Source organism: Muscardinus avellanarius (genome assembly GCF_963383645.1).
Source record: "Muscardinus avellanarius genome assembly, chromosome: 4".
Classification (NCBI taxonomy): Eukaryota; Metazoa; Chordata; class Mammalia; order Rodentia; family Gliridae; genus Muscardinus; species Muscardinus avellanarius.
In genome coordinates, this window is record NC_137789.1 from 130227328 (window position 1) to 130254056 (window position 26729).

General features: G+C 46.3%; 2 protein-coding genes across 11 annotated transcripts; one reads left to right on the forward strand and one right to left on the reverse strand.

Annotated features, from left to right (window-relative positions):
• Positions 1-1264: 1264 nt before the first annotated feature.
• On the reverse strand, positions 1265-13756 carry EXOSC1 (exosome component 1; the record flags this gene model as incomplete). Of its 6 annotated transcripts, XM_080694407.1 has the most annotated exons (8): positions 1265-1371; positions 3655-3739; positions 3864-3914; positions 5596-5629; positions 6274-6362; positions 10737-10811; positions 13473-13588; positions 13696-13756. In XM_080694407.1, the coding sequence occupies 8 exons, from the start codon at positions 13724-13726 to the stop codon at positions 1265-1267; spliced, it is 588 nt and encodes a 195-aa protein (XP_080550533.1). The 6 variants fall into 6 exon arrangements, with proteins under 6 accessions (XP_080550533.1, XP_080550529.1, XP_080550528.1 ...); XM_080694403.1 differs by lacking the exon at positions 10737-10811 and having other exon boundaries at positions 13696-13726; XM_080694402.1 differs by lacking the exon at positions 3864-3914 and having other exon boundaries at positions 13696-13726.
• Positions 13757-15300: 1544 nt separating this feature from the next.
• Positions 15301-26114, forward strand: ZDHHC16 (zDHHC palmitoyltransferase 16; the record flags this gene model as incomplete). 5 transcript variants are annotated; one of them, XM_080694286.1, is made up of 11 exons in its annotated part: positions 15301-15392; positions 19132-19379; positions 19527-19721; positions 19859-19947; positions 20344-20372; positions 20956-21089; positions 21227-21274; positions 22033-22118; positions 24024-24147; positions 24328-24398; positions 26000-26114. In XM_080694286.1, the coding sequence occupies 10 exons, from the start codon at positions 19137-19139 to the stop codon at positions 26112-26114; spliced, it is 1134 nt and encodes a 377-aa protein (XP_080550412.1). The 5 variants fall into 5 exon arrangements, with proteins under 5 accessions (XP_080550412.1, XP_080550409.1, XP_080550408.1 ...); XM_080694283.1 differs by lacking the exon at positions 15301-15392 and having other exon boundaries at positions 19137-19379; positions 24078-24147; XM_080694282.1 differs by lacking the exons at positions 15301-15392; positions 21227-21274 and having other exon boundaries at positions 19137-19379.
• Positions 26115-26729: the final 615 nt, after the last annotated feature.

Below are 26729 nucleotides of genomic sequence, written 5' to 3' on the forward strand. Positions count from 1 at the left end.
TGTAACCCTAGTACTTGGGAGGCTGAGACAGGAGGATCGCACAGGTTCGAAGCCAGCTTCAGCTACTTAGTGAGACCCTGTTTCCAGATAAGAGATGAAATAGGTTTGGGAGTACAGCCCAGTCGTAGAGAGCCCCTGGGTTCCATCCCCAGTACCACACACTAAATAAAAATAAATATAGTGGTATAGCTAGGCATGGTGGCACATGCTTGTAATCCCATTACTTGGGAGGCTGAGACAGGAGGATTGTGGTTCACAGATGGCCTCAGCTACTTAAGTCCTCTGCAACTTAGACCCTGTTTCAAATAAAAAAAATGGAAACTAAGGCTGGGGTGTAGCTCAGAGGTAGAATACCCCTGGGTTCCATCCCCAGTACTGCAAAGACAACCCCCCCCCCCAAAAAAAAAAAACCCATATAGTAGTGTGGTGGAGTTACCCAGTATATCAGTGATATGGTGTATATCCAACACTTCAGAACTATTCCCATGCTACCACATGCATGCTATAATGTACCTAAGGGAGGGGCGTATGTACTCTAAGTGCTTGACCCAGTGCTTGGCACCTGGAAAGCAGAAGCATTTAAAACAACACAAAGAATACCAGAGACATGAGGCTTTGTCCAGGACAAGCAAGCAACTGACAGATCCGTTAACAGGTGCCACGAGGCAAACATACATACTCAAAGTTGTGACGCTTTTTGTGTGTGTGGGGCACTGGAGACCGAATCCAGGGGCATTCTACCAATGAGCTATAGCTCCAGCCTTATTTTTTATTTTAAAAGAGTCTCACTAAATTGTGGAGGGCCTTATTAAGTTACTGATGCTGGTCTTGAACCTGTGGTGCGTCTATCTCAGCCTCCCAAGTACTGGGATTATAAGAGTGCATCACCACAGATGGCTGTGCTGCAGTTTAAATGCCTTACTCTGCTCAAGACAACAGAAACCATAAAATCCTTTTAATAAAAATGTTTTTTTTAAAAAATGTTTTATCACAACAAAAATATATATTCATGAGGACTGTTAGTCTACTTCTATCATTACACAGTTTTGTTTGCTAGTACCTCCAAAAGTTTTATCACTTGAGAGTGAAATTCACAAGAATAATGTTCCTCTTATAGAGTAAATTTCTGGCAGAATTTTGTAGAGGTGGCTGCTGGTTGACTCCAGGTATCTGAATAAAGACCATGACATTTTGATGTTATTTTCATACATATAGTCTTGGAAATAGCTTACCCCCCCCCTCCTTGGGGGTAAAATGTGGCTTCTTAGGTCTGCAAAAATTCAGGCTGTACTCGGGCCACTTTCCGGAATTCTTTAGTGTGGGTCTTAGGGCACTGCATCTCACACCAGCTGATGGGGACCATTTGGACACCTGGAAAGAAAAAGCCAGTGTTGGAGCTGAGTCCCCACATATTTTCCCAAAACCCTTTTCTTTTCAGCTGGGTATGAAATTGCAGTATAGGGCTGGGCATGTGGTTCAGAGGTAAAGTGCTTGCATAGCAAATGTGAGGCCCTGGGTTTGATCACCAAAACCACATACATAAATAAATACATCAAGAACTGAAGGGTCACCTAGCGAATCTCCACTCATACAGAAAAAAATCCAGTGGGATCCTTGTTTCCTTGGGTTCAAGAGAGGCCTTTACATCTCAGTAGTAAACACAATCATATACTGATTAACAATGGAGACAAGTTCTGGGAAATGTGATTTGTTCATTGTACAAACATCAGAGTTAACTTGCACAAACTATGATGGCCCAAAGCATTACTAAGTGATGCAACTTTAGGGGGGGAGTGATTGGGCTCAAACCCAGGGCCTCCTGCACACCAACTATTCTACCACTGACCTGTATCCTAGGTGATATAATTGTGTGTGTGTGTGTGTGTGTGTGTGTGTGTGTGTGTGTGTGAGAGAGAGATACTGAGGACTGAACACAGGGGCATTCTACTTCTGCCCCCTTTTTTCTTGTTGTTGTACTGGGGTTCCTGGAAACCCTTCTACCTCAGGGCTACACTCCCAGACCTATTTTTTATATTTTAATTGGGAAACAGGGTCTCTTAAGCCAGTGCGGCTGGCTTCGAACCTGGGCGATCCTCCTGTCTCTGTCTCCCAAGTATGGGGATTACAAGCGTGCGCCACCACGCCCAGCTTTTTGTTTAGTTTTGATACAGGGTCTCAACAGGTTTCTGAGACCATCCTTGAACCAGCAATCCTCCTCTCTTGTCTTCCCAAGAACTGAGATAGGCATGAGCTACCATGAACAGCTTGGTATAATCTTTTTTTTTTTTTTTTTTTTTGTATTGGGGCAGTCTACCTTCAAGCTACACCCCTAGCCCGATTTTCTTTCCTTTTTTTTTGTGGTACTGGGGGTAGAACCTAGGGGCATTCTCCCTTTGAGCTACACCCCCAGCCCTGGTTTTTTTTTTTTTTTTTTTTTTGGTGGTACTGGGGTTCCTGGAAGCCCTTCTATCTCCGGACTACACTCCCAGATCTATTTTTACATTTTTATTTGGAAACGGTCTCCTAAGCCAGCGCGCGCGCGGCTGGCTTCAAACCTGCGCGATCCTCTTGTCTCTGCCTCCCAAGCGCGGGGATTACAAGCGTGTGCCACCACGCCCGGCCTTATTCTTTATTTTGAAACAGGGTCTCACTGAGTTGGAAAGGGCCTCACTAAGTAGCTGTCCTTGAACTCCAATCCTCCTGTCTCAGCCTCCCAAATGCTGGGATTACAAGAGTGCACCACCATGCCTGGTTCCGATTTAATTTCTTATTTGGAAACAGACTAACAAGGTTGATGAGGGCCTTGCTAAGTTGCCAATGATGGCTTTGAACCTATGATAAAATCTTAAGAAACTATTGTTAATCAAAAAGTTGTTTTGTGCCGGGCGTGGTGGCGCACGCTTGTAATCCCTGCGCTGGGAGGCAGAGACAGAAGGATTGCGCAGGTTTGAAGCCAGCCGCGCGAGCTGGCTTAGGAGACCCTGTTTCCAAATAAAAATGTAAAAATAGGTCTGGGATTGTCGCCCGGAGGTAGGAGGGCTTCCAGGAACCCCAGTACCACAAAAAAAAAAAAAAAAAAAAAGTTGTTTTGTTGCCGAGCATGGTGGCACATGCTTGCAATTCCCGTGCTTGGGAGGCAAAGACAGGAGGACTGCGCAAGATTGAAGCCAGCTGCACTACCTTAAGAGACTGTTTCCAAATGAAAATATAAAATAGTTCTGGGAGTGTAGCCTGGAGGTAGAAGGGTTCTATCCTCAGTACCACCAAAAAAAAAGTTGTTTTGCAACTGGGTGTGGTGGTGCAGGCTTGTATCCCAGAATTTTGGATTATGAGACAGTAGGACTGCAGATTTGAAGTCAGCCCAAGCAACTTACTGGGACTGTTAGCAGCCTAGCAAGACCTGGCTTCAAAATAAAAAATAAAATGGGGCTGGGGGTGTAGCTTAGAAATAGACCATCCCTGGATTCAATCTCCAGTACAAAACACACACAGTCACAGATAGACAGACAGACACAGTTTTGAATCACGACATATGATCATCTACAACCATACTGCTTTCCAGATTATTTAAAAAAAAACGGAAAAAACAATGGATTACTCCCAAACCACAGCTCCTAGGGTAAAGTAAGGCTGTGGAAGCAGGGAACAACTCACCTGATTCACTGTGGGCTACCACCACCCCAAGCTCGTTTTCAGCAGTGGTCAGGAGGTAGTTGGACTGTGCGTCACCTAGAGAGATCTAGTAATACTGGTGAAGGAAATGAGGGGCATTAAGTCTCCCTGTCCATAGCCACTTGAGGTTTTCTCTAATTCCGTTTCTTGTTTTAACAAAGGAACAGATGTCTGCAGGAAATAAAGGATACCACTTTGGCCAATACAATGTCACCTGGGCGGAAACTCTTATAAATTTCAACCTGCAAAGAAAGAACAGGAGTGTTAAGTGAAAGCTATTCACCCCCTGGCAGTGCCAAGCTACTTTCTAATTTCAGAGGGTAGAAATCATTATTCAAGTCAGTCAACTTGTATTGCTTCTCCAGCATCATACAAATAAAAATTTTGGAATTGGGGATTAAACCTAGAGGCATTCAACCTCCAACCTCCACTCCCAGCCTTCCTTTTTGTGTGGTATTGGGACTGAAACCAGGGGCATTCTACTTTAGAGCCACATCCCTAGCCCTATTTACTTTTACTTTGAAAGAGTCTAGCTAAGTTGCTGAGGCTGGCTATAAACCTGTGATCTTCCTGTCTCAGCCTCCCAAGTTCTGGGAATATAGGCATGTGCCACCATGCTTGGATAAATAAAAGATTCTGAATTCAGTAGTTTTATCAGGAATGTGACTTATACAAAAGGCACTACAGTTGACTGAAAGGGCTCAGAGTGAGTGTGAGGAAATAGTAATGAATAAGTACCCAGCTTCAAAGGCAAAGCTAGGTATATTCTGGTCAAATGAATGAATAAAACTCATATGGAGTGGAAAGAGATTATGACATAAATTTCATATGTTGTAGCTAAGAATGTATTAAATTTCCCTTAATTCCACATTCCCATGGATCTTTGAAATTCATTGAGCAATACTTCCTTGAACCTGTGTTCCTTCTGTCTCAGTCTCCAGGTACAAGCATGTGCCACCAAACTGGCCTATTCATTTTTTAGATGGTATTACAATTTTTGTTTGTTTGTTTTTTGATACTGGGGGTGGAACCCAGGGGCCTTCTACCTCTGGGCTATACCAGAGGTATGTATATCTTTATTTGGAAACAGGGTCTCACTAAGCTGCTAAGAGCCTCACTAAGTTGCTAAGGCTGTCCTCAAACCTGTGATCCTTCTGTCTCAGCCTCCCAAGTACTGGAATTACAGGTGTGTGCCACCATGCTTGGCTTCCTATTTGTTTCTTTTTATCTTTTTCTTTTGCAGGTCTGGGGATGGATGGAACTCAGGGGCATTTGACCTCCGAGCTATACCCCCTGCCCTATTTTTTATTCTTTATTTTGAAACAGGTTTTCACCAAATTACAAAGGGCCTCATTAGGTAGCTGAGACTATCCGTGGACCGCAATCCTCCAGTCTCAGCCTCCCAAATGCTGGGCTTTATTTTTTCCTTAATATACTTTTACTAGACAGGCGTGGTGGCACACACTTGTAATCCCCACGCTTGGGAGGCTGAGACAGGAGGATCGCACAGGTTCGAAGCCAGCCTCAGCTACTTAGTGAGGCTCTCAGCAACTTAGTAGGACCCTGTTTTCAAATAAAATATAAAAAATGGGTCTGGGAGTGTAGCCCAGAGGTAGAAAAGCCCCTGGGTTTCATCCCCAGTACTATAAAAAAAAAAAAAAATTTACTTTTTACTGGTGCTTTATAGCCTCACATCATAATGTAGTTCAGAGTAATAGTCACACTCTCTCTCTCTCTCTCTCTCCTCTCTCTCTCTCTCTCTCTCTCTCTCTCTCTCTCTCTCTCCCTCCCTCCCTCCCTCCCTCTCTCTCCCCCCCTACCCCCCCCTCTCTCTCCTTGGTGAGCTACCCCAGGGCAATAATTTTTAAAGACTGAGATTCCTAAGCCATGGTAAAAAAAAAAAAACTCAAACCAACCAACAACCTTATCTTTTTCAGTTGCTCGGACATCTTCTTTTCTATAAAAGAGAATTAACAAGATTATCTGTGAGAAAGAATTATCTTATAGGTTCCTGGCAGCCAAAGAGCTGTAAGAGCAGATAGAACTTTTATTTTTTTGTGGTACTGGGAATTGAACCCAGGAGCATTCTACCTCTGTGCTCATGCCCATCCCTATTTTATTCTTTATTTTTGAAACAGGGTCTCACTAAGTTGCCGAGGGCCTCACTAAGTAGCTGAGTCTGGCCATGAACCTGCGATTCTCCTGTCTTAGCCTCCCAAGTACTGGGATTACAAGTGTGCACCAACATGCCTGGCTCAGACAGAACAATTTACAATGGGGATCCAGCCTCCACCCAGGGATGCAGGAGAGAGGGAGCCTTAGTCTACATTTTCCCATTCTTAGAACACAGAGAGGATCAGTACTGATATTTCTGAGGAGGAAAAGACAGATCGGATGTGGAGTTAAGGTGGACAAACTGCTGCCTCAGGAGAACCTAACTAAAGACACCACAGAACCACTCTTTGAATTCTTTTTGTTTTTAGTACTGGGGATATAACTCAGGGGCATTCTATCTCCAAGCTACATCCCTGGCTCTATTTTTTATTCTTTATTTTGAAATAGGGTCTAAGTTGAAAAAAATGTAATGTCAAAGGTACTTACCGAATAGTTCCTCGAAAGGAGTTCTTGAGTGGTGTGGACCCCACATACAGGATGTGCACTTTGGCAAAACGTGAATTGATGCTAGAGACCTGCGGGACAGAGGCAGGCTCAGCATCCCAGTGTTAGTCATCAGCTCAAGGAAGCAGCATAAAGGCATCACGGCTCGGCAGGGTGGCACACCCCGTCACCCCAGCACCTGGGAGGCTGAGACAGGATCACAGGTTCGCAGCCAGCCACAGCAATTTAGTGAGGCCCTCTGCAACTCAGGGAGACCCTCTCTCAAAAAAATAAAATAGGGCTGGGGTGTAGCTAAGAGGTACAGTGCCCCTGGGTTCAGTCATCAGTACCAAAACAAAACAGAGAACAACTAGGAGTTACTATGATTTTAGTCTAAGCTACCCAACTAAATAGAATTTAAGACAAGTTACATTCTAGTTATCTCTGCCTAAGTCATATATCTATGGTATAAGAGCCACATTGACCATTTGATAATGTTTCTGTAGAAATCAAGTAAGATAATATGGTCTAATTAGTTTTTTTTTGTAGGTCAGGGGATGGAACCCAGGGGCATTCTACCTCCGAGCTACACCCCCTGCCCTGTTTTTATTTTTTATTTTGAAACAGGGTCTCACTGAGTTGCAGAGGGCCTCACTAAGTAGCTGGGGCTGTCCGCGAACCGCGATCCTCCTGTCTCAGCCTCCTGAATGCTGGGATTACAAGTGTGCGCCACCATGCCCGGCTAAGTGGTCTAAATTTTAAAAGTACACAAGTTTAATATAAATCGACACAGGCATAGTTGCAAATCAAGACCTCTAACAGACCTCACTAAGTCTGTATAGTGGATAGAACTGAAATCTACATTTCATTTGCTGCATTATATTTGGATCCTTATTCCTGCAGTTATTTTCAGAATAAAAAATATATTTTGTCTTCTGGAGCATTTTAAAAAAGTTTTTTGGTACTGGGGGTTAAATCCAAGAACAGTCTACTTCTGAGATGTAACCCCACCCCCTTTTCATCTTGAAACAGGTCCTTCTAAGTGGCTGAGGTTGTCCTTGAGTCTGCGATCCTCCTGTCTTGGACTCCCAAATACTGGGATTACAGGTGTGCTTCACCACACTTGGCCTGGCTTTGAGTAACCTTATTTATTTATTTACTTACTTATTTATGTGGTACTGGGGATTGAATCCAGAGGAATTCTACCTCCAAGCCACACCTCCAGCCTTCCCAAGAACCATGTTTGCCTGAATTTGGCTGCGTTGCTCATTATCCTAATATTTCTTTTTTTAGTACTGAGGATTGTGCCCAGACTCATTCTTCCTTTGAGCTACAACCCAAGCCCTAATTTATTTATTTGTTTTTTTTGTGTGTGGTGCTGGGAATTGAATCCAGGGGCATTCTACCTCTGAGCTACAATCCTAGGCCTATTTTTTATTCTTTCTCTCTCTCTCTCTCTCTCTCTCTCTCTCTCTCTCTCTCTCTCTCTCTTCTTTCTTTCTATCTTATCTTATCTTATTTGTTTTCGGTGCTGGGGATGAAACCCAGGGGCTTTCTGCACTCCCAGCCCTATTTTATACTTTATTTGGTAACAGGGTCTCACTAAGTTGTTGAGAGCCTCACTAAGTAGCTGAGGCTGGCTTCGAACCTGCGCAATCCTCCTGCCTCAGCCTCCCAAGCACTGGGATTACAAGTGTGCGCCACCACGCCTGGCTTATTCTTTATTTTGAAACAGGGCCTCACTAAATTGTAGAGGACCTCACTAAGTAGATGAGGTTGGCCCTGAACCTGTGATCCACCTGTCTCAGCCTCCCAAGTACTGGGATTACGAGTGTGTGCCACCACCCAGCTAGAAAACAAATTGTGTGTGTGTGTGTGTGTGTGTGTGTGTGTGTGTGTGTGTGTGTGTTGCTGGGGATTAAACCCAGGGGCATTCTACTTCTGAGATATATATCTCCAGCCCGAATTTTTATACTTTGGGTCTCACTAAGTTGTGAAGGGCCTCACTAAGGCTGGCCATGAACCCAGATTCTCCTATCTCAGCCTCCTAAGTAGTGGGACTACAAGCTTGTGCCATCACGCCTGGCTTCTAATTTATTTTTATTTATTTATTTTTTTGTGGTACTAGGGATGGAACCCAGAGGCCTTCTACCTCTGAGCTACACCCCCAGACCTTTTTAAAATTCTTTATTTTGAAACAGGGTCTCACTGACTTGCAAAGGGCCTCACTAAGTAGTTGAGGCTGTTCACGAACTGCAATCCTCCTGTCTCAGTCTCCCAAATGCTAGGATTACAAGCGTGCGCCACCACGCCTGGCTCTACTTTTATTTTTGAAACAGGGTCTCTCTAAGTTGATGATCATCTCACTACTTGCTGAGGCTATCTTCAAACATGTGATCCTCTAGTCTCAGCCACCCAAGTACTGGGATTATAGTTTTGGTTTTTTTTTTGGTGGTGGTACTGGGGTTCCTGGAAACCCTTCTACCTCCAGGTTACACTCCCAGACCTATTTTTATACTTTTTTATTTGTTAAAAGGGTTTCTTAAGCCAGTGCGGCTGGCTTCGAACCTGCATGATCCTCCTGTCTCCGCCTCCCAAGTGCGGGGATTACAAGCGTGCGCCACCACTCCAGGCTCTGGGATTATAATTCTATCTTACTACTCCTGGCTCATTATCTCAGAATTTCTAGACAGTATAGTCCAGTATAACAATGATGTCAGAAATGTCAAGCCAGGCGTGGTGGTACACACTTGTAATCCCAGCATTTGGGAGGCGGAGACCGGAGGATCACAGTTTGGGGACAGCCTCAGCTACTTAGTGAGGCCCTCTGCAACTCAGTGTTTCAAAATAAAGAATAAAAAATAGGGCAAGGGGTGTAGCTCGGAGGTAGAATGCCCCTGGGTTCCATACCCAGACCTGAAAAAAAAAAGAAAAAAAAAAAAAAGAAATATCGTGTGCTGACCAATATGGCAGTTACTGATCACAAGTGACTACTGGGTGCTTAAAATGTGGCTAGTGTAATTGAGAAAATGATTTTTTATGAGTTATTTATTTTTGCAGTACTAGGGATTGAACCTAAGGGCATTCTACCTCTAAGCTATACCCCAGCCTGATTTTTTATTATTTATATTGAAACAGGGCCTCACTAACCTCTAGAGGACTTCACAAGTAGCTGCAGTTGGCTGCGAACCTGTGATCTTCCTGTCTCAGTCTCCCAAGTACTGGGATTACAAGAGTGCGCCACCACACCCAGCTAGAAAATGAAGTTGTGTGTGTGTGTGTGTGTGTGTGTGTGTTGGTGGTGGTGGTGGTGGTGGTGGTGGTGATCCAGGGGCATTCTACCTCCAAGCTGCACCCCCTGCTTGATTTTATTTTTTTTCCCCAGGTCTGGGGATGGAACTCGGGAATTTTTTTTTTTTGTTTGAAACAGGATCTCACTGAGTTGCAGAGGGACTCACTAAGTAGCTGAACCGCGATCCTCCGGACTCGGCCTCCCAAATGCTGGGATTAAAAGTGTGTGCTACCAGGCCTGGTTGATTTTTTTTTTGGTGGTACTGGGGGTGGAACCCAGAGGCTTTCTACCTCCGGGCTATACTCCCAGACCCATTTTATATTTTATTTGGAAACAGGGTCTCACTAAGTTGCTAAGAGCCTCACTAAGTAGCTGAGGCTGGCTTTGAACCTGCGCGATCCTCCTGTCTCAGCCTCCCAAGTGCAGGGATTACAAGCGTGCGCCACCACGCCCGGCTTTTTTTTTTTTTATTCTTTATTTTGAAGCAGGGTCACAAAGTTGAAGAGGGCCTCAATAAGTAGCTGAGGCTGGCTGGGCGTGGTGGCGCATGCTTGTATTCCCCGCACTTGGGAGGCTGAGACAGGAGGATTGTACAGGTTTTGAAGTCAGCTTCAGCTACTTAGTGAGGCACTCAGCAACTTAGTGAGACCCTGTTTCCAAATAAAATATAAAGTAGGTCTTGGAGTATATCCTGGAGGTAGAAAGCCTCTGGGTTCCACCCCTAGTACCACAAAAACGAAATAATAGGGCTGGGAGTGTACCTTGGAAGTAGAATGCCCCTGGGTTCCATTCCTAGTACGGCCAAAAAAAAGAAAAAGAAAAAGTAGCTGAGGCTGGCCACTAACTTGTGATTCTCCCGTCTCAGCCTCCCAGGTACTGGGATTACAAGTGTGCACCTTCATTCCTGGCTTTTGTTTGTTTTGGTGGTGCTAGAGATGGAACCCAAGGGCATTTTACTTCTGAGCTACACCCCAGCCCTATTTTATTATTTTATTTGGGAACAAGGTCTCATTAAGTTGTGGAAGCTGGCCTCAAACCTGCGATCTTATTTCAACCTTGCAAGTACTGGGAGTACAAGTGTGCGACACCATGCTTGGCGACACTGAAGTTCTACGATGATTATCATTCCAACCTTGGATGGGTGTCCTAAGCGTGGAGCGCAGAATCAACTTACCTTACAAGTTACAATAGCTCCCACATCTGGCAATAACTGGGACTCTGTTTCTCTCATCACAGATACCACAGGAAGCTGGAGAGAATAACAGGAAGTGAATGTCCTGGATAAGCCTTGGGTATAGATATTTATGACCTGCATGTAACATAAGAATGCCTTGGGGCACAGTTGTGGTCACAAGAGCTGGTGGATTATTGATTCATTTACAGCCTAGAGCAGAGGGCCTTAGAAATTTCAGAAAATAGGAAGACAGGGTTGGGGGTATAGTTCAGTGATAGAGTACTTGCCTATGAGGTGCAAGGCCCTGGGTTCTATCCCTACCATGGCAAAAAAAAAAAAAAAAAAAAAAAAAAAAAAAAAAAAGGAAGGAAGACAAAGGTCCATAGAAAGACCATTGGTAAAAGAAATAATCTAGAGCTGGGTATGGTGGCACATGCTTGTAATCCCAGTATTTGGAAGGCTGAGACAGGAGGATTGCAATTTGCGGACAACCTCAGCTACTTAATGAGGCCCTCTGCAACTCAGTGAGACCCTGTTTCAAAGTAAAGAATAAAAAATAGGGCTGGGGGTGTAGCTTGTAGGTAAAATGTCTCTGGGTTCCATCACCAGTACCAAAAAACAAAACAAAAAAATTCTTGTATACAACTCTATGGCCTGCAATTAGTAATTTGACTCTTCCTCCAGAGTTACAGTGCTTCTGTTTCTTTTTTATTGCAGGGCATGGAATTTCCAGGTAAATATTATATAAAAATGGCCATACTTTTTTATTCTATTTTAAGAGAATATTTGTAGAGTTTTCTTTTTGATCATGTATTGGCAATTGCTGTAAAGCAGAGCATTTTAGCATTTTTTTTTTTTTTATGAACCCAGGGGCATTCTACCTGTGAGCTACACTCCCAGCCCAATTTTATGTCATATTTGGAAATAGGTTCTCACTAGGTTGCTGAGGGCCTGGCTAAGTTGCCAAGGCTGGCTTTGAACCTGCAATCTACCTGATTCAGCCTCTCAAGTACTGAGATTACAAGAGTATGCCACCATGCCCAGCTCCAGCTTCATTTTTATCAGTCCCTTTCTTGCTCACTCTGTTTTTAGCTCTCAAAGCCTCTTTCAATTTCTCTTACGTCCTAAATTCTTTTCAGTTTAGAATCTCTGTTCAGCCTGTTCTTTCTGGCTAGAACTGCATTCTTCCCACCAACCCTACTCTAACTTATCTTTTAGTTAATTCAGCCTAAATGTCCTTTTCACTGAGCAAGGTAGGTTTGCCTGTCACATATTCTCATTGTACTGTATAATATTCGTTCAAGGCAACAATCACATTCATAACCATACACCCATCTGAGCATTTATTTATAAGTTGAGTTTGTGCTCTGATAGCAAAAACAAGTTTCTTTGGCTTAATACTACATTCCCAGGTCAGCACTGATCCACGAAAATTCTCAAGAGAGTATCGAGCGTGGTGGCACATGCTTATAATCCCAGCATTTGGGAGGCTGAGACAGGAGGATCACTGTTCACATTCAGGCTCAGCTACGTAGCGAGTCCCTCTGCAACTCAGTGACACCCTGTTTCAAAATAAAGAATAAAAAATGGGTCTGGGATGTCACTCGGAGATAGAATGGCCTTGGGTTCCACCCCCAGTACAGGAAAAAAAAAAAATTTCAGAGAGGTATTTATGAAATGAAAAAATTTAAAAATGTTAAGGACATCCCCCAAACTGAGTAGAAAGCCTCTCATTTTGCAAATAAGTTAGACTCTGAAGCCAGAGAGTTTAGGTTTGTTATCCAAAGCAGAGCCAAGGTCTAGTTAACCAGAATTTATTTGTTCTTATTCTGTTTGTCTCTGGTACTATAGATTAAACCTAGAGGCAGTCTACCTCCGAGCTACACCCCCACCCTGATTTTACTTCTTATTTGGAAACAGGGTCTCACTAAGTTGTGGAGGGCCTAAATAGTAGCTTAAGCTGGCTAAGGACCTGCGATCCTCCTGTCTCTGCCTCCTAAGTACTGGGATTAAAAGCGTTTGACACGATGCCCGGTTGCTCTATTTTTACTTTTTATTTGGGTCTCACTAGGTTGCTGAGGGCCTCACTAAGTTACCGAGGCTGGCTTCAAACCTCTGATCTTTCTGTCTCAGCCTCCCAAGTACTCGGATTAAGAGCATGCGCCGTCATGCCCGGCTTCTTTGCGAGTTTTTAACAAAACTATCTCAAACTTCTTTCCTCAGCCAGTGGGTCTAGAAGGGTTTCTCTGGGAAACAGATACTAGGGAGGCTATCCCGAGAGAGGTTAAGAGTTACACTGGCTAAAGAGAAGTGTGTCCCAGATAAATGACATGTATACAAAGCTCTGACAGGAAAGAGCTTGTATCATTAGCAACATCAAAATAGGCCAGTATTGACTAGACCGAAGTCAGTTAAGGTGGATACATCAGAGCTAGATGGAGGAGGAGGAGAAGAGAGGCGACATTCTGACAAGACCCAGCTCGGTCTCATTTTGTGTCTGCTCTTGCTCCAATCTCCCTTCCCTGATGGTCGGCAGCACAACCAAGCGAGAGCAACCTAACTGGAGAATACAGCTAAGTAAGTGCACAGGAGCTGCGATCACAGCCGGGAACCCCGGAGAGAACAAATCGTTTTACTGGTGAAGCATAAAAAATGTGTCCACAGTGCCCGTGCCTAAAGGCCAGAACTCAAGGGTAGCCTAAAATAAAGACAGAGATGGGAAGCCGACTCCTTTACCGCGCCGTTCTCGCTGCTCTTCGTCAGGTAGCCGGCGAGCGACGAAAAGATGTAGCCGTGCCGGGTGTAAGTGCCGCTCCCGGGGCTGCCCTCCTCCAAGTTACACAGACGTTCCCCTGCAGAAAAGACGCGGCATCGGACACGGGCTCCCAGAAGCCGGTCGCCATCCAGCCACGCAGCCTTTGCGGCTCTCCGGCACTCAGTACGGGAACTGCTCACTTACCAGGGATGCAGTACCTCACGGGTGGCGCCATGTCTGCCACAGTCCCGAAGCCCGGATGAAAACGAAGTCAGCTTCCCATTGGTCACACCCAGATGCAGTCCTGCAGTAAGAAACACGTCAATTGGTCTGCGCTGTCACGTGACACGCGGGAACGCCCCCTCGAGAATAAACTCCATTTCCCAGCTTGCCTCGGGACAAACCCGGGGCAGGACTTTTAACTCCCGGGCCTGCGCTTGCGCTGGTGCTTGAGGATGGGCTGGCGGCGGGTCCTGGTGCACTGGCTGGCGCTGTGGGCGGCAGGCCATGGTGGGTCGGATTGAGCTGGGCCCGGCCCGGGCGCCGAGTTGGAAGGGGTGGTAGTGAGCGGCCTCAGAGGCTGTGGGTCTCGATCTGGCTAATTGAGGAGGCGGCAGGTAAGGGCGAAGCTGCGACCCTTGCTCCCCATCCTTGTCCCTTTTTCTAGGGTCCGGCCCTGTCCCGTGGCCTTGTAGAGAGGGTTCCTGTTCTCTCCTCGCCCCGCCCTGCAGGGCCATGCCTTCAGGTAGAGCGCGCCCTCGGGGCAGCCGTAGCGCACTGAGCAGGAAGAAGAGGTCAGCCTATACAAGGTTCCCATTTTTAGGGTTAGCTACTGGGTTTGACTTGTACAAAGACTCGAAGATAACAAGATAGAGTCCAAGCCGGAACCAAAGATTCTGGTCTTCAGTCCATAGCAGTTTGACCATGCTGCCCTCACTGACACATGAAACCTGCTACTTAAAGTCCTGCGGTCGGATTACTCGAGTGGGTACCTCCTTAATTTTGACTGAACAACCCATGATAAAGTTGCTACTCCCCTCCCTCTTTTAGCATGTTAACCCAATAGGGGAAATTGCATATAAATAAAATACTGCTCTTCACTGATGTCTGACATCTCTTGCTTGAGATTGTAAACATCCTGAGAGCAATGTCTTTGTCCAGATGAAATTGCCACGACTCTAATCTGTTTCCTCTAATTTCTAGGGGCTTTGGAATCTGTTCCTCTCTCCATTCCCTCTACATCAATCAGGCTTTCCCTTGGAAAACAGATGGTGATTTAGAGCCCTGGGATGAGGGGACTGCTATGGCCTGCAGTCTCTAATCTGGTGGCAGATGGCCACTATGGCCTGTGGGTACTATTGAGGGATGGGACTAGTCAGGATTTGTATTTGGTGTTGATTGTAGAAATGTGCATTGCTGTTCCCTGTTCACTCTGAGATCATCCCCTCCTCCACACACATAATACTTTGAATTTTGCTTTACCTTAATTTTCTGAGATGAAATTCATTTCATTTGTGGCCCATGGACAACATAACTTTTCCCCTGGAACCCATATAGCCCATTAGTTAAAGTGAAGGAGGGACCTGACTTCAGATTTTGTACACACAGTCTGATCTATGCTTCTGCATCTATGAGCTTTCTCTTGACATGTTTGAATTGATTTCTGGTTGGACTTGTTTTCTAAAATGCCTTCTAGCCCTTTAGTGCTATGATTCTAATAACGGTTTCTATTTATTAATCAGGAAGAATGATAGTAGCAGACATTTTAGTTTTATCACATTGGCAGAGATGTCCTTGATGATATTTGTAGGACAGATTAGACATCAGACCAGCCTTTCCACTTCTGCAAGCCTCCCAGTCATTTATTCAGTGAGTATTTATTGAGTACTTCCATGAGCCAGGTACTGTGCTAGGAGCTTTATAAACATTTTGTTTATAAACCTTACCAAGGATGTATGTATATGTATATATAATTATAAAGGGTTAGAACTGAAAGAGACTTTAGAACTAGAAGTGACCTTAATTTTACTCCCTCATTGATTAAGAATACAAGATTAAATTCCAGCAGGGATCACAATGATTTGCACAGGTCACAAGATTGGAGACAGAATTGAACTAGTTAAGAGTGTGGGCAGATGAGAGCTGGTGTATCTAGTCTTTGAGGCAGGTATTTCGCATAGATCTCAGAAATTCAGGAGGTAGTCAAGGATAATCTGAAAAAAAAAAAAAAAGAATCTAAGAACGAGGATTTTTTTTTTTTTTTTGCTGGTCTAGGAGTGGAACCCAGGGGGCATTCGACCTCCTCCAAGCTATATCCCCCTACTCTATTTTTTTTTTTTAGGTGGTACTGGGGTTCCTGGGAGCCCTTCTACCTCCGGGCTACACTCCCAGACCTATTTTTACATTTTATATTTGGAAACAGGGTCTCCTAAGCCAGCGCGCGCAGCTGGCTTCGAACCTGCGCGATCCTCCTGTCTCTGCCTCCCAAGCGCGGGGATTACAAGCGTGCGCCATTACGCCCGGCAACTATTTTTTTTTTTTTTTATTCTTTTATTTTGAAACAGCGCCTCACTAAGTAGCTGAGGCTGTCTGTGAACCACGATCCTCCAGGTCTCAGTTTCCTGAATGCTGGGATTACAAACGTGTGCCACCATTTCCGGCTAGGATTTTTTATTTTTTTGGTGGTACTGGGGGTGAAACCCAGGGGCTTTTCTACCTCCAGGTTATACTCCCAGACCTCTTTTATACTTTATTTGGAAACAGGGTCTCATTCAGTTGCTGAGAGCTTCACTAAGTAGCTGAGGCTGGCTTTGAACCTGTGCGATCCTCCTGTCTTAGCCTCCCAAGCACTGCACCACCATGCTCGGCCTATTTTATTTATTTATTTATTTATTTATTTATTTATTTATTTATTTTTGTGGTACTGGGAGTGGAACCCAGGGGTTTTTCTACCTCTGAGATATACTCCCAGACCTCTTTTATACTTTATTTGGAAACAGGGTCTCACTAAGTTGCTGAGAGCCTCACTAAGTAGCTGAGGCTGGCTTTGAATCTGTGCAATCCTCCTGTCTCAGTCTTCCAAGCACTGGGATTACAAGCATGAGCCACCACACCCAGCTTATTTTTCATTTTTAAAACAGGGTCTCCCTAGGTTTCAGAGGGACTTGCTAAGTTGCCAAGACTGTAAATGAGCCGGCAATCCTCCTGTCTTAGACTCCCAAGTACTAGAATTATAGGCATGCGGTGCCATACTTTTTTTTTCTTTTTTCCTTTTCTGGTACTGGGGATGGAAACCAGGACCTTTCTACCTCCGAGCTACACCCCTAGTCCTATTTTTTTGTAGCCTTTATATTTTTTGAAACAGGTCTCACTGAGTTGCGAAAGGCCTTGCTAAGTGTCAGCCAACCACGATCCTTTGGTCTCTGCCTCCTGAATGCTGGGAGTAAAAGCATGCACCACCAAATCCGGCCTTTTTTTTTTTTTTCCTTTTGAGACTAAGTGTAGTCAGGTGTGGTGTCACAAGTTTGTAATCTCAGTACTTGGGAGGCTGAGACAGGAGGATCACAGATTGGAGCCAGCCTCAGCTATTTAGGCCTTCCACACGTTAGACCCTGTTTCAAAACAAAGAATAAAAAATGAGTGGTTGCTCTAAGGTAGAATATTCATGTTTATTACAAATGAGGAATATATCTGATTTGCATGTTACTGTAATAAAAAGTCTTTCCTTTTGAAACACTCTCACTAAATTGCTGAGGGTCTTGCAAAGTTGTTGATGCCCTCAAATCTATAATCATCCTGTCCTGGCCTCTCAAGAACTGGGATCACAGGCGTGTGTTACCATGCCCAGCCCAGTAGTCCCCTTTAATTCTTTTAGCTTCCTAGGAGGTGATGGGAATGGCTCCTTGCTTTATCCAGTGGGTAGGACCCTGCCAAATTGTCTTCTCCTTTTTTGTGGGCCAGGGCTTACAGGTCTTGTGAAAGGAGGTAATTAAGTATTTTCTTTGAAAGGTCTTTTGTGGGGATGAGCCAGGGTGCAAGGAGAGCACATTGCTCCAGTTACTGAATTGAAACCATTCCTGTAGCGGAGCAGTCTCCTCCAGTTTCTGCTGGGTTTTGAGCTGCCTGTTAAATAAGTCAGTGATGTTGTCGAAGACAAAGCAGCCTTCCTCCCTGACTGCCCTAGGGGAAAATCAGATAATTTCTTTTCTGGTAAAAAGACTTTAGCCTGAGAAATTGAGATGGTCAAGGAAGGAGTGTTTGGAGCATGTGTCCTTGGTTCTGGCCACAGGGCAGCGAGCAGTGGATGAGGTAGAGAGAGCGTGGAGATGGAGGCCCGTGCAGCGGAGTGTGGAGAGGCCTGGAGAGCTCGAAGGCTGGCAGGGAAGCTTGGTGCCAAGGGCAGCAGCTGCAGAGAAGGTTCTCGAGTGTCTATAACTAGAGTGCGGCAGGGAAGACTCCTCACTGAGGAGTCAGACCTGAGTCTTCATGGACACTGCATGGGGTCCCTCCCACTCCTATGTCTCTTGCCTTGGTGTTCCTTGCTCGGAATACCTGAAGTTGTCCTGGCTCCTATATCCTTGCCTGGGGCTGGAAGTGGAACTGGAGACAAAACGGCTGACTGTCTTGACAGGAGACTGGGAATCTCATGCTACTAGGTTGAGTCTGGTGACCTGTAACATCAGCCCAGGGGGAAAAGGAGAGAGGAGTATCTTTTGCCAAGACTCAGATAGCACCAAGAAAGATCTATGTGCAGGATCCACATACTGTGCACTGGGTGAGTCAGGGCAGGCAGAAAACCCTGGGAAATGTCTCCCACAGCGTCGTGCCATGACATGGTGGGCCAAGCTCCACTCAATGGTATGTCTACCCAGATAGCTCCTTTGAGTTGATGTCACCTGCCTCCCCCTCACTCTTTTGCTGTCCCTTTACTCTTGCGTATCATCTTGGATTCACTATGCATTCACATGGTATAATAATAATGGCTTCTGTAGGTTCAGAACCTCTAGTCGTTAGCTGGATGTGATGGTGCACTCTTGTAATCCTAGTACTTGGGAGGCTGAGACAGGAGGATTGCAGGTTCAAGACCAGCCTTAGCTACTTAGTGAAGCCCTCTGCAACTTAGTGAGACCCTGTTTCAAAATAAGGGATAGCTGGGCTTGGTGGGGCATGCTTCGAATCCCAGTATTCGGAAGCTGAGACTGGAGGATCGTGCTTCAAGTACAGCCTCAGCTACTTAGGCCCTTTGCAACTCAGTGAGACCTGGTTTCAAAATAAAGAATAAAAAATAGGGCTGGGGGTGTAGCTCGGAGGCAAAATGCCACTGGGTTCCATCCTCAGTACCGCAAAAAAAAAAAAAAAAAAAAAAAGGAATAAAAAAAATGGGGCTGGGGGTGTAGCTCAGAGGTATAACACCCTTGGGTTCAATCCCCAGTACTGGTAAAAACAAACCCTCATGCAGTCTGGTTAGGACACTGGCACTGGACATTCTGTAGAAAAGTGAAATAACCTTTCTCCTTCTTACAGCTGGTGACTGGCCCAAGTGGGCCTTAGTCTCGATGTGTTTGCCCTCCAAGGTGGTGCTCTGAGTGGGGTTGGGGGTTAGGACTCAGGCCGAATCCTCACAATGGTCTGCTTTCCTAGGAGCCATGCGGGGCCAGCGGAGCCTGCTGCTGGGCCCAGCCCGCCTCTGCCTGCGCCTGCTCCTGCTCCTGGGCTACAGGCGCCGCTGCCCACCTCTGCTCCGGGGCCTGGTGCAGCGCTGGCGGTATGGCAAGGTCTGTCTGCGTTCCTTGCTGTATAACTCCTTTGGAGGCAGCGACACCGCTGTCGATGCTGCCTTTGAGCCTGTCTACTGGCTAGTGGACAACGTGATCCGCTGGTTTGGGGTGGTAAGTGATGCCCAGGGAGCCGAAAATGGGATGTTGAGGGGGAGCAGAAGGATGTGTCTCCGATGAACCCACTCGGTTCTGGAGGAATTCCTGGGTCTCCTCTGGGCATAGCTCTCACTGTCTACCTGATCCCACTGATGTTGCCAGGTGTTCGTGGTGCTGGTGATTGTACTGACTGGCTCCATTGTGGCCATCGCCTACCTGTGTGTGCTGCCTCTCATCCTCCGAACCTACTCAGTGCCACGACTCTGCTGGCATTTCTTCTATAGTCACTGGAATCTGATCCTCATCGTCTTCCATTACTACCAGGCCATCACCACTCCACCTGGGTACCCACCCCAGGTGGGTCCCCTTTGGGCTAGGGGGAGGGCAGAGTGCAAGCCATGGGACCTTGTCCCAGGAGTGAGAGGGAGAGTGCCTTGGAGTCTTAGAGGCACAAAACTGGTGCACGGCGGTCATGATGCTTTATTTTTGCACAGGGCAGAAATGATATCGCCACAGTGTCCATCTGTAAGAAGTGCATTTACCCCAAGCCTGCCCGAACACACCACTGCAGCATCTGCAATAGGTGAGTCTCAGCCTTGCTCTTTGTGAACCCCAGCAGTGGCCTTTTTGCTGTGGCTCCAGGGCCCAGCCTGGACTTGGTGTTTGCTAAGACATGTACCAGGCATCCATCCATCATGTCCCAGGGAATGAGCTTCTGATCTTCTGATACTTAGTCCTCAGAATGGTCTTGTAAGTTAGGCATTATTACTTATGTTAACAGAAGCTCAGAGAGTCGAGTTACCTTTTCCAAAATCACCTAGCCCGTAGACTGCAGAGCTGGGTTTGAAGAAAAGCCTGGCTGTCTTCAAACTCTGTGCCCTTTCCACCGAGCAGGATGCTGGTCCTTGTAGGAAAGGATTGGCACTGACATCTCCAGAACCTTGGCCACCATAACAGAGCCTGTGTCCCTCCCTCACAGGTGTGTGCTGAAGATGGATCATCACTGCCGTATCCTTTTGTTCTCTTCTGCCTGAGGTCTTCTTTAGCTCCAGAGGCATGTGCAGGGTTCTTCAATTATCACCCTACAGAGAATACTGGGCTCAGGAGATGTTAGTAGAAGAGGCACTGTGGGTCCATCTTTTGGATGAACAGAAGGCTCACAGGCTATCTGGGATGGATCTTCTGGGAGCAAGGAATCTTCTGACACATCTTCTGTAGGCTGTCGTGCAAACAGCTCTTGGATGGGAAGATACATCTGGTCTTCTGTAGCTGTCTGCTGGGGGTGTAAGACAGAACCATGGGTCCTCTTCTGCTGTCCTGTACAGCTGTCTGGGTAACCCTAGTTAGGCTGACGTATTGGCAGATTTGTTTTACTTGGTTTTCAGTTTTCATGATTTCCTAGTAGGACTTGAAAGGTATGAAGAGCTTGAAAGATTTTCGCCTCAACCTTGGGAAATGGTTCCCTATTTTCCTGCCTTTGGAAAATAGTTCTTGCTCAGTTGATGTTGTCTAGAATCAAGGATCAGCCAGACAGGCCTAAATACTTCCCTGAAATTGTGTTTGATCTCATCCTTAATCATTCCCCCACCAGCCTGGCTAAACAACTGTGTGGGCCACTATAACCATCGGTACTTCTTCTCTTTCTGCTTTTTCATGACTCTGGGCTGTGTCTACTGCAGCTATGGAAGTTGGGACCTTTTCCGGGAGGCTTATGCTGCCATCGAGGTGAGCCATGGTAGGAGCAAGGTAGTTCAATAATGCAGGATTTCAGGATGTGGAGCCTTGTTCCTAAGGAATGGGGCTGGTAGCACCCCATCTTAGGGGCCTTAGAGTGTAACCAGCACTGTTTTCCATCCCCTTAGAAAATGAAACAGCTCGACAAGAACAAACTTCAGGCGGTTGCCAACCAGGTGGGCTGTCCCCACCCCACTGCCTCCTGCTGCTCAGGCCTGGGGGTAGAGTGGCTCAGGCACCTGGACCCGCTAGTTTAATTGTAGAGGTTAGCCCAGAGGCCTCAGTAGGCCGCATCAGAAGCATTAGGGAGGCCGTGGTGGGTACTCCACCTGGCCTGGGGGCAAGCCAGAAGTGTCAGGTAGGTGTTTTGGCTGTTTACCCCATCATCACCTCTTTGGGCTGAGCCTGGACTCTCTGCCTTGGTGGTGGCCTGAGCAGCAAGGAGTCTGTGTCGGTCTGTGTAATGGGACTCCAGGGGACAGAGGTCAGGCTGGTCCGGCGGCATCTGTACTGCCCCACTCCAGTTCATATATTGTACCTCTGCTGCCTTTTCAGTCCTTAGTGGAACTCATGGTCTCCCTGCTGCAGTCATGCATGCTGGGCATGGGTCTGGTGTGTAGCCATGTGAGTTCTGCTGAGGATTTGAGTGGCTTCCCCCGGACCCCCATTTGTGTTGTCAACCTAAAGGCCCAGGGTCAGTTCCTGTGCTTTGCCATCTTGTCCAGACCCGCTCTGCCCAGTGTCTGTCCATGTGATGGTGCCACCGGGCTTGATCCACCCATCTGGCTGCTGCCTTGACTCCTCTGTAGCTTCAATCCCCATTTTCTCTGCCTGGGTTTTTGGGTTACCTGCCTGTAGGTGCTGGGGGCTCTGGTGGCAGTTGCTGGAGACCAATAGAGCAAAGGAGCCAGGCTTTGCTGTTTTCTTTTTCTAGACTTATCACCAGACCCCACCACCTACCTTCTCCTTTCGAGAAAGGATAACTCACAAGAGTCTTGTCTACCTCTGGTTCCTGTGCAGGTATTTAACTCTGTTTTGATAGTTTTGAGGGAGGGGCAGCTTCAGGAAAGCCTTTTTTACATGCCTACGTGCAGGCAGGAACCCATCCCTGAGTGACCTGCGCTGTTCTAGTCAAATTGAGGTTGGCAGAGGTGGCACCTCCTTTCCCTGCGGCAGGGGATGCTAAGGACACCGTGCTGGTTACCAAGCACTAAGCACACAGCATGCTTTTTAGGTGCCAGGTAAGTTAAACTCCTTACTTCATTTGTTCATTTAGTACCTACCTCACAGGTAGGTGACTGCGTTTACACATGAGGAAAACTGAAAACTAGAGAAGTGATTTGTTCCATGATACTTAGCTAGGAATAGTGGCTGGAAGATGAATTGCATACTACTCATCTGTACCCACATTTTTTTTTTACTACCCTCTACGGTTTCCCAACATGAGTGTTTTAGGAGTACAGAAAATTTCCCTCCAAAATAGACTTTCTTTCCCACCTTCCTTTTCACGTAATTTATTCTCAGCCCAGCTGGGCGTAGTGGCGCACGCTCGTAATCCCAGCACTTGGGAGGCTGAGATGGGAGGATTGAGCAGGTTCAAAGCCAGCCTCAGCTACTTAGTGAGGCTCTCTCTGAGAAACCGGGTCTCACTGAGTTGCAGAGGGCCTATGTAGCTGAGGCTGTCCACGAACCGGGATCCTCCAGTCTCAGCCTCCCGAATGCTGGGATTACAAGCGTGCACCACCACACCCGGCTTTTGATGCATTTTGATTTAAAAAATTGTTTTTGGTGGTCTGGATCATGTACATGTTAGGCAAGTGCTCTTCTACTGAGCTGTTTCTGCCTCCTCCCCATTTTTGGTACTGGAGATTGAACCCAATGGCATTCATTCTACCTCTGGGCTATACCTCAGCCCTTATTATTTTGAAACAGGCTCTCTCCCACTGGCAGGTCTCAAACCTATGATTCCTATTTTAGCTTCCCGAGTACTGGGATTACCCCAGTAAAAAAGACCATCCCAGGCCTTATTTATATATTTATGGTACTGGGGATGGAACCCAGGGGCTTCCTACTTATGGGCTATACTCCCAGACCTATTTTTTATATTTTATTTGGAAGCAGTGTCTCACTAAGTTTCACTAAGTAGCTGAGGCTGGCTTCAAACCTGTGTGATTCTGCTCAGCCTTTTAAAAATTTTACTTTGAGACAAGGTCTCACTAAATTGTCCAAGCTGGCCCAAATTTGCAATCCTCTTGCCTCAGCCTCCTAAGTAGCTGGGGTTATAGGTGTGCACTGCTACATCCTGCCTAATGCTTTTTCTTTTCTTTTTTTTTTTTTTTTGGTGGTACTGGGGATGGAACCCTTCTACCTCTGGGCTACACTCCCAGACCTATTTTATATTTATATTTGGAAACAGGGTCTCTTAAGCCAGCAAGGCTGGCTTCGAACCTGCACCTGCGCGATCCTCCTGTTTCCGCCTCCCAAGCTCAGGGATTACAAGTGTGTGCCACCATGCCCGGCCTGCCTAATGCTTTTTATTATTATTATTATTTTGGTGGTACTGGGGGTGGAACCCAGAGGCTTTCTACCTCCGGGCTATATAGTCCCAGATCTATTTTATATTTTTTATTTGGAAACAGGGTCTCACTAAGTTGCTGAGAGCCTCACTAAGTAGCTGAGGCTGGCTTCGAACCTGTGTGATCCTCCTGTCTCAGCCTCCCAAGTGCAGGGATTACAAGCGTGCGCCACCACGCCCGGCCCTAATGCTTTTTATAGATGTAGTATAGTATGGAGTAGTCTGGGATGTATACTTGGAGATAAGGAAGCTTGCAGAAAGGTTGCTAGCCGATCATTATTGCTTAGCTCAATTTCAGACATATGTCCCCTGGCCTTCTAATTTCTGCCAATCTTTGCCCCTTTTCTTAGTTCCGTGGCACTTGCCCTGGGTGCCCTAACTATATGGCATGCTGTCCTCATCAGTCGGGGTGAGACTAGCATCGAAAGGCACATCAACAAGAAAGAGAGACGACGGCTACAGGCCAAGGGCAGAGTGAGTAGGGTTGAGGGCTTGGGGGCAGCAGGTAGGCAACTGAACCTGCATCTTGTAAAGAGGTCATGGTCAGGGCTGACCAGGCATGTGACATGGAAGGCAGAACTTGTTTCTCTATGCCCTAGTTTAGCCATCTGTCCTCAAGATGAAATTATAAACATATGTTTTTCTTGGCTCTAGGTATTTAGGAATCCTTATAACTATGGCTGTCTGGACAACTGGAAAGTATTCCTGGGTGTGGACACAGGAAGGTAAAGTAAGCCACAGTCCATCAGAAATATGGATGAGGAAGATGGTCTATACCTGGGATCACATGGAATGTGGCTTGTGCCACTATGGAATCTTTAATTGGATTTCCTTTTCATGAGTCTAGCCATATATGTCTAGCAGCCTGTCTCTGCACAGTTTTAGACTCTAGGAATAAAGATCATTGTTTTCACTTGAGCCAGATGGGCTCAAAGCTGAAACTGTGGCTTAAGTAGAGAAGGCTTCAGAGGCTTTGAGACAGCCACAGCAGAATCCTGAGAAAGCTGTTCTCAGGGATATCCAGATAGAATGTAGTGATCACTAGTTACCTTTCCCTTGTATAGCAGTGTCTGGATTTCAAGTCAATAATGTGTGAGGATGAGGTAATGTATTTAGGACCATTCCTAAGGCGCTATTTGAGGCTAGCTCTCAGCCCTGGGGAAAGGAGAAGCCATTCTCAGATTGTGGGTGCTGAAGCAGTAATAACCAGGTGAAGGCAGATTCCTTCCTCCCTCTCCCATCCTCATTTCACTCTTACCAATGTGCTTGTAATGGCTCCTTAGAGCATCAGCTCAAAGCTGCAGAAGGCTTTCAAGGCTCAGAGGGCACATTATTGTTACTATAGTATTACTGTTTTTATAGAACTGGGGATTGAACCCAGGGGCATTCTACTTCTGAGCTAGGCCCCCAGCCTTTTTAAAGTTTTTTTGTTTTGAAATGGTCTCACTAGGTTGTTGAGTCTCACTACAGTGCTGAGGCTGTCCTTGAACCTGTGATCCTCTTGTCTTAGCCTTCCAAGAACTGAGATTACAGGCATGCACCACCACGCCTAGCTGGAGGTCATTTTTTGGGGGGTGGGGTGGGGTGGGAAGTAGTGGTGATTGAATTTAGGAGCATTCTACATCCAAGATAAACTCCCTAGCCCTGAGCTGTGTGTGGTGGCACACACTTGTAATCCCAGCGCTTGGGAGGCTGAGGCTGGAGGATCGCACAGGTTTGAAGCCAGCTCAGCTACTTACTTAGTGAGGCTCTCAGCAACTTAGACCCTATTTCCAAATAAAATATAAAATAGGTCTGAGAGTATAGCCTGGAGGTAGTAAAGCCCCTGGGTTCCACCCCCAGTGCCACACACAATAAGTAAGTAAATAAAATAAATAAAATAAAAAACTCCCTAGTCCTTTTGTTTTACTGTGGTACTGGGGATGGAACCCAGGGGCATTTTACCTCTCAAGCTACACCTCTGGACCCATTTTTTATTCTTTATTTTGAAACAGGGTCTCACTGAGTTGCAAAGAGCCTCACCTAGTAGCTGAGGCTGTCCGCGAACCACGATCCTCCTGTCTCAGCTTCCCAAATGCTGGGATTACAAGCGTGGCCACCACGCCCAGCTCCTTTTATATTTTATTTTGAGACAGGGTCTTAGGTACTGAGGCAGTTCTTGATCCTCCTGTCCTGACATCCCAAATACTGGAATTACAGGCATGTGTCACCAATGGACAATTAGATGGTGGGATTAGAACTTCTGTTACCATTGTGCTTGCTGTGGAACAAAAGGAAGGACAGCCATGAACTCTTAGAACTTAGAGACATTTGTCTTCTCTTCCAGGCATTGGCTTACCCGGGTGCTGTTACCTTCTAGTCACCTGCCCCATGGGAACGGAATGAGCTGGGAACCCCCACCCTGGGTGGCTGCTCACTCGGCCTCTGTGATGGCAGTGTGAGCTCAGCTGTCCAGCAGCAACTTGAGCATTTGTTGTGCTGCTTGTGTCGTGTCAAGGGCAACTTTTCTTGAAATCCTTGATCAAAAGGACCTCATGGGCCTGCCCTAGGGTACTATACAGGGACAACTCAAGGACCAACCTGGCCACCACAGAAGGAAAACACAATGTGGAGAAATCCTAGGACTGACATCCCTTTACTCAGGCAAACAGAAGTTCCAGCCCCAGAGGAGGGGTCAGGCAGCTAGCACCTGGTGCTGACCCCGACCCCCTCTAGGTACTGGGGCTGGCCACCATCTCTTCCACTTGCTATTTGGAAAAACACTCGAGGAATACATCTGGGATCCTGGCTTCTCAAGGGGGCAGACACCAGCCCTGCTGCTGAGGTCACTGCCATTTCTCTAATGTACCGAAGGGAGCAAAATAAAGGTGTTTGATTTTTAAAGACACATAGGTTCACACTCAGTGCTTCCCTGTAGGGAGGAAAAGGGAGGAGTTAAGGCTAGTGACTAGGTGCTGTGGTCACCCCTCCAGTGCCCTTACTTGGAGGGGCTGGATGTCCTGCAGAATTCTTAGCCAATTCTTAACATCACTGTTTGAGCTTAGGTTGGTGCCAAC